The 11,799-nt window shown below is 34.4% G+C and overlaps 1 protein-coding gene across 1 annotated transcript in view; it reads left to right on the plus strand.

The window, feature by feature from the left end:
* The window catches only part of LOC105558197 (potassium voltage-gated channel subfamily KQT member 1), a 75,890-nt gene that overhangs the window by 41,060 nt on the left and 23,031 nt on the right, over window positions 1-11,799 (plus strand). Inside the window, exons 5-8 of the mRNA XM_012005761.1 lie at window positions 7,704-7,794; window positions 9,550-9,676; window positions 10,837-11,012; window positions 11,209-11,349. Of these exons, the coding sequence (XP_011861151.1) occupies window positions 7,704-7,794; window positions 9,550-9,676; window positions 10,837-11,012; window positions 11,209-11,349 (535 nt within the window). The remainder of the gene's footprint in view (window positions 1-7,703; window positions 7,795-9,549; window positions 9,677-10,836; window positions 11,013-11,208; window positions 11,350-11,799) is intronic.

The raw sequence follows: 11,799 nt of genomic DNA on the forward strand, positions 1-11,799 counted from the left end.
ATTCCTATTTATTTGGTTGAAATTTGTTTCATTAAAACAATATATGCTTATACGAAACATTATATGTTTTGAATAAGAATTTTGTTGTTTTATTCAAACAACCTGTATTATTTGATAGAAAAAACACTATTATTTGAAGTAATATCTTTCAATGAAATAATTATATTATTTGGCCAGGCGCTTATATTAAAGTTTGGTGCTGCCACTAGATGGCCGCCGAACTCGTAAGTAAAATCGCGGCAGCTATGATATATAAGCGACCGCATCAGCAGACGCAGTTTAATCATTTAATGGTCTATTTTTTATTATGGCTGAACATAGTGTACTAATTCAGTGTTTATCTTTCTTCTTTTAATGAAGGGAAAATTCTAATGTAGAGGGAGAAAGATGTATGCATATACATTTGTTTCACATATTTTCTATCAAACGATAATGCTGTTTGAATGAAACAATAATATCGTTTAGATTAAAGAGAATATTCCTTTCGTTTCAAACAAATATTTTATTTGAAGTAAAGCTATTTATTATTTGAAAGGTCAAATAATCATATTTGTTGAAACAACAATTGGTTTGTTTGGACTATTCCAGAAGATAAATTTCTTTGAATCTAATAAAATTTATTAAATTCAAAGAAACCGTTCTCTCTGTGTACAGGCTATAATATATAAGTTTACTGTGTCACGAGAAAATCCATAGACAAAAGTTTAATTGATTCCCCCTTACCTCCTTTATTTTTCTGGCACACTTTAAAATAGATTCAATCGACATATGCATATTTATGCAGTTTTACAAATTTATTTTTATATCTCATTGAAAAACGCGAGCAAGTTAGTTTGAAACTTCTTGAAATGCAGAACACGACGGAAAGAAATAACTCTCCTCCCACGTGGCGTTTAAGAACGTACGTACGTGAGTAATTTTATTATGGGAATAAACACATATTCGTGACTGTATCAAGATGTGTTTTTATTGTGACGGTGCGACAAAACGATAAAATCGATTAATTTTATCAACAAGTTTCGAAATATTTATGCCTCGATTTCCATGCGTTGAAAAGTTTTTTTATTGCCTCGATAACGTCTTCGTTAATTATAATATCCGCAGAAAGTTTTATTTCCTGATTGCCTCATACACTCACAGTTGTATGGTATAGTGTTTATATTATGATGTCTTAGGGGAAAAGTAAAAAAAAGTTATATAAAATTTAAGAGTAGCAGAACTGATATTGCAGGAAACCAATTGCCATTTATTATGATATATTCTACCCAGTTATATGATTCCCTCTTTAGTCGTCTTTATTTTAATCATTTAACTTGGTCGACATCTTTTGATTTTATATTTTTCTTACATTGTACATAGTATTTGTTCATGTATAGCTCTAGGATCTCTATTAATAAACAGTACTACGTATACATTTATTATGGTTCGGCCTTGGGTCCTGCAAAGAGAGGTATACATCGGCCGGTAAACTACATCTACTGCTCCAGCGGGCATCATCCATTGAAAAACTTTGCGGATTCGTCCATTATTCAATAGGCTGTTTTTCATTTCTTTCAAACTGTCGCCAAGCACCACAGCCTTTTAAATAATTCATTATCAAAACAAAACGCGGCAACGTATCCGTGAAACAAATCGATCGTCGCGCGCAAATATACGTAAGTTCCCTCGCTTTTTTTTTCACTTCGCCGACGCTTTCCGTCCATTTTCGTTTGATTTTGGACGAGCGATCGGGTAAACGGGAAACTGAGACTATTAAAATTTCATAAGACTTCTTTCTTTCGTTTCATGCTACATTCTACAATACTTTGTCACTATTGTGTGAAATCTTGTCCACACTTTTCGCATGTTATTTTTTAACGTCTTACTTTTCGGCCAGCTTGGACTCAACCTCAGTTTTAGTAACGATAAAAATAATAACAGCTAAATACATGACGTGCAAAAGAAGTGCCCTTTGTATACAAGTTAGAAAATTTTGTATCAGAAATTAACTGAGTTTGCCCAAGATAAATATGCGATTAACTGATAATGTACTATGCTAAAATTCTTTTGTACACCTTATTGCAGCACACAGGATTTCCTGACAATATGCCGCGCTATTGAATTTTTGACGACACAAGAGTTAAAACGCTACAGTCGGAAATTGCCGCGGAAGTGTCTTTCATTTTGCGCCCGACGTACTGCCGTCGTGTCAAACACGCCATTTATTTCCGGAAACGTATACCTATTTTTTTGCATACTGAAAATATCTACATAATCAAGTTATTACAACTATTACCCAGACAGCTGGTACATTTTACCATTTGCCCGCTCTCTCGTTTCATGTTTTGGTATCTCAACTTTAAGAACAACGTCTTAGAAGCATAGCTGAGTTATAAAACAGCTAATGATTGCTCTGATACGTACTACATTTACCGCGTACCGATTTTCATCTCCTGCGCTTTCTTAATTTTTTAACAATTCAGCCAACAGCGCACGATACTATTTTTCCTACTGGATCGCTTACGAGAGCCAATCAGGATTTAGCTTTAAGTCACCTGATCTAAAACTCTGAAACCTTATTGGTTCTCGTAAGCAAGCCAGCAAGAAAAATAGTATCGTGTGCCGTTGGCTTTAGTTGCTTTGAAATGTGCTCACAAAATTATCCTAGAACTTGTAATCCTTTTTCTCGAAAAGTCGGCAATGTAAAGAAGTAAAATAAATGCATAAATTTTGCAAATTCTCATAAACTTGTCAACCACGTACAATCGTTGCATGTTGGTAGTGAATAATGTGGTCTTCGTGCGGCTTTAATGCTACGTCGTTCATACAATCGCTAGACGGCCGACTAATGAAGTCGCGCTGCACGAAACGTCCCTGTAAATATTTAATTGCTCGAGTAATCCTATTGATCGGCGCTATCGTACATGTTATTATCTATTTTATCGTACTATTATTAATCCAATGTTAATGTGATCGGGGACGGAGGATAAGAGCGAGAATGATAAGAGTCCTTCAATCTCGAGAGCAACTCTACGGAGGAATCTGTCCATTCACTGCATATCGAGTTGAAGCTGAGAACACAGCAAATATCACGCATTTACAATTATAATTATATTATATAATTGTAATTATATAATTTTATTATAACCTTTCTTTTGTTTGCTTCCACTGCTACGCTGTAATAAAACAATATTGAATTTCCAGAAATTAAATTAAGAAAAAAATGAAAGAATCTGTCATTAAAATTACATATCGCGTTTAAAATATAATAATTTTGCTAATTTCATTAAAATCTGAAAGTTTTAATTTTTTTTATCCTTTATCGTAGCAATTTAGAATTGAGTAATTGTTTTCCGGAGAATACTGAAAATTAATCGTCATTTTCCAAAACGCTGATTAACGATCATGTAAATGTGTTATCCTGTGTGCGTAATGGCGTTAAGTGATAAAAGAAATTTGTCCTTTTAATGGAGGTAATTTTCTAATTTGACTGGCCTACTTTCCAGCGGGCATAAATAGCCGTGTGTTGTTAGGCCCAATGCATATCCAAGCTATTTGCGCGTGGCTTGTTATTTTTAGATGAGAATCATATGTATGTGCGCGCGCGCGCGAGCTGATATATCGATATCGCGCATCTAATGATGCCCGTGGAGATTACATATCGTGCCATGGAAAGTCGTTACTAAATTTTTCAGTAATTGAAGCGTGATCAGAAAGCGCGAGTCTGAGGGTAAAATCAATCCGGTCGGGGAATCACGGCCGATTTGCACGTTAAATGCACGCAGATCGGTAAATGGAGCGTTGGATATGCGATATATTGACAATAATATAAAATACGGGACGTGGCGTAATATTACAGAGTTGCGCAAATACCGTGCACGAAATTGATTTCCAGCGAGGTATCTTTGATCTTTTCGCTTTTCCAATTTGCCGGGGACGACAGGGGAATTGTATTCATCAATCACGCGCAATAATATTGTATTATTTGTCCTCTTTATCAATTAATTATAATTATACTCTTTGTCAATTAATTTGTCTTATTAGGGGTACGATGGGGCGCGCGAAAACATGTAAATTCAATTCAATTTCGGAGAGAATGATTAATGCGCGGATACTTATTTGCGTATATCGAGTGGTTTGCGCGATCGGAGTATTGAGAAGTTTATGTTATTTCGGGCCCTCGGAGATCCATTTGTAATTAAACCGTGATGAGTATGAATAAATGAGGTGACACAACGTGACATTATTGCTGTAGGAACCACACACGCACGTTCTATCTCCCCTCGATCGCATGTAGGTTAATTGATATGCAGGGGGATGCACAATGGATCTACACACTCATTTTATACATGTTTGGCCATAAGCAACACACCGAGAGCCGTCCATTGACGTGCACAGGTGTTAATATTGATAATTGGATTTCATCGCCTCGGTTTTTCAATTAAATTCAACAGAATGTTCTACGATACATTTTTTTATATTTGTTTTCTAAGATATCATTTCTCCGTATACTTCCTCGCCACCAAGTGCACGATGTCCACTATCTGAGAATGTAAACTTCTCAGAGAATTTCTTTCTACCTGAGGATTCTCGGTATTCTCGGGGAATTTTTGGAATTCAGTGATTTTAATCTGGAAATTGTTTCTTCAAAAATATTCTCGTTCTCTTATAAATTCTCTTACAAACAGTGCTAGGTCTTGTTCAAAATTTTTAATTTTTAGCTTAGTTTAGCTCAGATATATGAATAAGTTTTGAAAGATTTGTGTCTTCGATATTTAACATCTTTTTCGTGTCTATGGGAGATTCTGTTTTCTCGTTCTACTTTTTTGAAATTAATGGAAATTTTATGTATTGTAAAGTGCCTGCTCATTAGTTCTCTACTTCCCTTCATGCTTTTCAAAGTTTGGAATGAATAACAGCTCTTAATTTTGTGCCTTAAATGTTTTACGAGTATAAGTAGAATAATCGGAAAACTAAAACATTTAGATGATTAAATCTATTTTAAATTAATTTTGCGTTAAAAATGCTTCGATTTCTTCCTAAAAAATTTAAACAACAAAGAGACATTTGGAAAATTAAGAAATCCTCAGATGAAATCTAAAAGATTCGTCGCATATAATAAATTCAAGTTCTCCAAGATTTCGACGATATATTGAATTGTTAGTTTGCGTTTTATTCAACGGACATTCTCGTGACTTTGGCATTTCCACGGTCAAACAAAAAGCGTGTTATCCGCGAGTAGCGAGATGTCTGTCCGACGCCCGGCGGAAGATGGATGAGTTCCTAGCGATGCTCGGGGAAAAAAGGAGGAATATGTTAGACAATTATCATAGTAGGTCGATGAAGGTGACCCGTGCAGCCACGAAGTGCTGTACATACGTCGGAATTATAGGCCCTCGACACGCCACCTTAAAGAGCTACACGGAGGCCGCGCGCTTTCGTTAATGCCGCGCACTCGTCTCGTTGCTTAACGAGGTAACTCTCAATAATAAACTACTTGTACAAACAACGAAAGCGCCGCTGCGATCGATCGTTAGATCGTAGCAATTACCGTTCATACCTTCGCATACGCCAGGTTTGCTTTGCTGTCTCATAATGTCCTTTTTTTTTTTAAGTCATTAGTTTGTGCGATGCACTGCATCGATAAGCAATCGATGAAGATTCATAACAAGGATTTGAAAAATTGACCGAAAGATGAGAAGCGAATTCTGCGCACTAAGAGTTAGCGTGCAAGTGAATCTCAACACATATATATGTACAGATGTCGTAATTCTTCTCTCACACACACACACACGACATATTCACGGAACTGTATTGGCAATTGAAATTCGATACTATTCACAATCTTGTTGCACGGAGATTATACTTTATTATTAAACATACGCATGATAGCATACACAAGTACACAATAAGTGCACGTTCGTGCATATACAGCAAAATATATCAAATGGATTTCTAGAGATTTATAGTTAACGTTCACAGAAACTTTGTAAAAATATAGAACTCACTGCTCATCAAAACTATTCATCGAAATTATTTTTTAACGTTTTACCTTTTTATTAAACTGATATGTATCCAATATGTATTTGTATGTACCTATATATATATACTCCGATGAAATGACTTTTTATGTTTATTTTATGGAAAGTTCTTTTAATATATATACGGGATTTATGTAATTGTTGAAAATTTTCAAGTTTTTTTGCACTATTAAAGATTCATACTTCGTCAATATAGTGTATTCTTATTATGCACATAGTAATAATACTTCCAAATATAAAGTAGAATTAAGAAAACGTCTAACATTAGTGCACATTAAATAGCATGTCGAAATAATGATACTTTTTACATTAGAACACAATACGACATATTTAAATGTAATCGTGCCTTATTTCTTTTGCAATACCATAATAACAAATAAAAATTAACTTGTTACTTGAAGAGATTTTGTCGAATATAATCGATTTAGTATCATGTCTCTGGTCAAAATTTAGTATACAATGAATTTATGTTATAATATACATATACGTACATACATGTTATGTCAAAACAATATCGGAAAGTCCGAAAGTTCTCTCTCTCTTTCTGTGCATGTGTATATAGCAATATTAAATTTCCGATAAATTTCACTGTATTTTGCTGGAACATTGGTAGCTTCCACAATCTTTCTAGCGAATTTACTTATTAGACGAAATAGTAGGGAAATTATCGCTCACATATTTTCTATGAATATTTTTACATTCAATCGTCACAGAATATGCGCCACCGTGATCAATAGACAACACGTCGGTTATATGTACATCCTGATAATGTTCTCTTACAAGTTCAAGTATAAAGTTACGCCTTGCATCGCCGGCAATCAGTAGAGTATATGTCTAGTGTATCACGCCTGTGTAGTTTTATCAAGTAACTTATCAGTTGGATTAGACTTGGATGACATAATGGTTTAACAAATAATTTGTTCTAGTGGAAAAACAGGTAAGCTTAGCACTTTTATTATTCCATTAGGACGTTAGTTTTAATTCCGAGTATTGGAATTAAAACAAAGTTTTAGCTTAAGCACAAACTGAAACGTCATATATAGTCAATATATATGTATAACATATACATATGTACATATTATATAAACATCATACACACTTAAAACTAAATGCAATTTATGTTACATCATTAAGTACTTATTGCGCTATAATACGTTAGATTTACTGTATATATCAGTGGTTTAAGCGTTCGTATTATAATTATCAGAAAGAGATTTAATACTGATTTCGATTATCATTGATGAAGGTTTATTAATACAAATTTTATATTAGGTAACATAATATATTGTATATTGTCTCTCTAGAATTGTTGTATCTGTTTCCTACTGTAGAAAAAGTAGATAAATTAATGAAGAATTGAAAATCATTTTCAGATTTATATGAATCTGATTGTATTGTAATATACAAGGACCCGCGCTTTTAATCAATTAAATCCTATCAAAATTTCGTGATAGAATAAAACTTTGGTTTCTATATTTGACACGTAATACAGAATTAGTTCAAGATTCTAAAGTCGTCTTAAATATAAATCTAATTTTAATATATGACATCCTACGCTTTTAATAAACCAATCTGACTAATTGTTTATCTAAGTTTTATAACAGAATTAAATTTTGATCGGATCAATATACTTGCCATATACCGTACATGTTGTAATGTATTTTTGTCCCGTTCCGTTTTCAGGTTCATGGTGGTATTGGTGTGCCTCATATTTAGCGTTTTGTCAACGATAGACCAATACAGTAACTTCGCAAACGAAACTCTGTTTTGGATGGTGAGTAGTTTATATTCTTTAATATAACCTGTGCAATAATGTATAGCCCATAACTGAACAGGATATTAAAGGCATCTCTCGATCGAATAATGTCAATAGTACTATTTAAAGAAGTACTGCAGAACTACTAGATGAAGGATATTCTATCACAACCGCATTGATTGTACGCGCAAAGGAAAATATGTACATTTGGTGTGCACAAAGTTAACTAACTGCAAATTTAACAGACTTGATAAACTTATCTTTTACGTACAAATTTTTTGACCAAAATAGGTTCTTTGACGAATTTTTTGGAATTTCTTCATTTAAGTGTAAAATTCAAACTTAATGCTTTTTTTAATTTCGAAAGAAGAATCAAGTATATCTGACAAAATGCCATTCATTGCAAAGTGTGAAATGTTAAACACTGACAACGATTAAGAATTCATAAACGAAGGTTTTATAATGTTTCGTAAGAAAGTTAAAGCAAACTTCATTTAATTAGTCTTCGAAAAGAACACTTTAGATTCGTTGGTTCGCCTGAGAATAGACTTTTCAACAGTTTCCGACGAAGAACTTTTTCTCTTCTTTCATGACCTACACAAATAAAATTAATTCTTCTTGTAGCGGTTGGACAACTGTGCACCTGCCACGAACTGTCAAGCCTTGTCGTGGTTGAGTTACAGTGCGTGCAGGCACACTGTGGTCTGACCATCACACTCTCGTCTATTGTACCATTAAAAAAAATTTTTTAATAAACTCTGTAAAAGTTTACGCGACAAATTTGTGCAGTCTATCGTCGGTACAAAGTCGGTACAATGTTGTGCACGAATGTCTCATATTATAAGAATCTCCGCTTGAGATTTCTTTTTCATCTCTTGCTACGTGAACGCGAAGAAAGTCAGCGTGCATAAAATAAAAGCTCGTCAATGTTCTGTATCATAAAAGAATATAGTATAAAGTAGTACTCGAGGATCTCGCCCACTTCGTTGCGGTTCTAACAGCGACGTTCTCCTTTTTCTAGAGTATCTCGTTCATACAACGGCGTTAGTACAATCGATACAATAGCCACTTTCATCCATACGCTACCGCGTTATATATTCATTTTAGAGATGATTAGCTCTTGTCCATACTAATCTACAGAACTATTCTGCTGCATTTTCCTCCCATCGGCGTTAGATAATTAAACTGTCAAATTGTCAGCCATACTATCGCGTTCACTCATTTCCGGTCGAAATTACATAAACCTTATTCTATTGTTTAAAATAAAGTATAGATGTTATCATAAATAACAACAATAGAATAAAGTAACTTTACTTTATAAGTAGAAAAAGATAAATAGATTCTCTCTCTCTCTCTCTCTCTCTCTCTCTCTCTCTCTCTCTGTGCATTATATGTTTTATATATTGAAATTATTTGATACCACTTTATTAAATAAAATGTTGGCTTTTTTATCTTGACATATATGTTAGTAGTTGTTGATAAGGCGACTTTAACGATATATGATACAAAGTTCATAAAAGTCACGTATAACTTCTTTAAATTATATCATTAATTCTTATAAGTGTTGTTGTTCAACTTTAAAAAATATTTTTCTCGAAAATTAAACCCCAGAGATGCAAGAATTTTATTTCGCAACTTTAGTTTTAATCTTTTTGCAAAAAATGATATCAAGACTATTGTATCGGGATTATTGTACCTTGTACTAGAGTGCTATGCATTGAATTTGTATCAAGACAAAGACTGAGAGATCAACTACACTTCATTATTGTTCAGGAAATATGTCTCGTGGTATTCTTTGGAGTCGAATATCTGGTACGACTATGGAGCGCGGGTTGCAGATCGAAGTATATGGGCTGCTGTGGACGGCTGCGATTCATACGGAAACCGATTTGTATCATAGGTGAGTTGCCGTTCGTGTATTTCTAACAGCGAGTCGTAACCTGCCTAAAATGCAACACAGCTAAAATTCATCTGACACGTGCATTGTTTGATCGATCGTGACAATCATCTCTTTGTTTCGGATCACTTGTGGAGGATCGTTTGTGTACCACTGCTACCGACCAACTTTGTAATATTAAGCTCTAGTCCTAATGTCGAATCCATTTTGCTAAAATCAAGATTGCAGGTGCTTTGTATCGCAGCCATCGTCCTGTCGGACGCGCTCCATAAATGAAGTACACGCGAGAAAGGTTCAGGTTAAATTCCTTCCTTAATTGAAGATTCTCTATTTCGCAAACTTTGTAATTACTTGACGATACGCAATTGGAAGTTCAACAAGCGAATTAATCTTTTTCGAATGTTATCTGAAAAGTAGATAATTGCTACTCAGATTATTTCGAAATTTTTATATGTATTGTGCAATATATGTAGGCATTTCTGCTCACAAATGATTTGGAACGTATTGTAACAAAATCTTCACTATATAAATTTGCTCATACTCTCGAAGTTTTGCGTATCCGTAATTTGCGTTAATTAATTGTATTTTCGAGTTTTACGCGGTGTTTATCGCATGCTGCGTGGTAAATAACGGTACCTGCTGTCTACGTTCGATAATTCACACATTCCTCTTCTTCAGCAGTTATCTCAAATAATGGAGAGTATAATGTACCGTATTTCATTACATTTCGTTCATAAGAGTAGAATTGTAATCCGCGACGTAGAAAATGGAGCATTAACAGGCCAGCCGCGGAAATGCGACTGGGATTACACCTATTCCGGCAATTTCGTAGCACGCGGATGGAAAGAGAACTGTTTTTAATCGCCAACAATGCACATCGTCGACGAATTTTGCAGATAAATGGTAACGTCGAACGAGGCACTAATCGGATTACGCGCTTTGCGTTTATCGGTTGCAGCCGATTTTATACACTTAATCCATATCTTATACATACTTAATCACCATCTCTAAAAATATTTATTTCAATATATGTATATGTTAGAATAAATATTTTATGTAAGTGCGTTTAAACGACGCCGTTTTATCAATGTCTATTACGTCCGAATCTATCGCGATTATACTTTCTTCGTAATCGATCGTACACTTGTCTCATTTCTTTTCAGATTTAATTGTCGTAGTAGCGTCCATGGTAGTCTTGTCGGTAGGAAGCAACGGTCAGGTATTTGCCACTTCCGCTATCAGAGGCATTCGTTTTCTGCAAATTCTGCGAATGCTTCATGTCGATCGTCAAGGTGGCACGTGGCGGCTCCTGGGTTCAGTGGTTTACATACATCGTCAGGTATATTGTTACAAAAATTTTCAGTTGTACAAGAAGTAGACTTTAGTAATGGTTTCAATTATTTCTAAGCAAATATATATCTTTGTGAGCGTGCACGCACCCTGTAATAGGACTGTGTGACAATTTCTATGTTTATAAAATACATATGAAATTTTGCTATTAGTTGTAAGATATTTTTATTCTTCTTATTTAACAGGAGTTGATTACAACGCTGTACATTGGGTTCCTAGGCCTTATTTTCAGCAGCTATTTCGTGTACCTCGCCGAAAAAGATGCAGTTGGACCCAACGGCAAAACGGACTTCTCGAGTTATGCCGATGCGCTTTGGTGGGGAGTGGTAAGTTCATTTCTCATTACTGATTATTTTAAAACAAACCATATTTTCTAATTACTGACACCGCTGCTCATCCTTCGTGGAATCTCCTTTATTATATGTATACTAGCTTTTTCGCCCGCGCTTCGCGCGTAGTAAAAGCATGAATCAGATTAGATTTTAGATCAATAACAATGAATTCTGTGCCATTGCATAGTCCTTTCTTGATATTAAAATTCCTTAATAGAATAATTGTAGCACTTATTTTTATTTTGAGTCGATAGCTTTTAAGCTCGCGCTTCGCGCTGTAGCATATCTTTTTTCTTTTCTTTTTTTTGCATTTTAAATCAAAATTTCTTCAATTTCTTGATTTTCTATTTATCTTTCTTTTTTTATTAATTGGATGAAATACTCTCTCCGGCGCACTTTCCTGTTACTTGTTTATTCTTTTCCGAAAAATTTGGAAAATTTCAT

This window comes from Vollenhovia emeryi, unplaced genomic scaffold, assembly GCF_000949405.1.
Source record: "Vollenhovia emeryi isolate VEMERY1.0 unplaced genomic scaffold, V.emery_V1.0 DF939367.1, whole genome shotgun sequence".
Lineage (NCBI taxonomy): Eukaryota > Metazoa > Arthropoda > Insecta > Hymenoptera > Formicidae > Vollenhovia > Vollenhovia emeryi.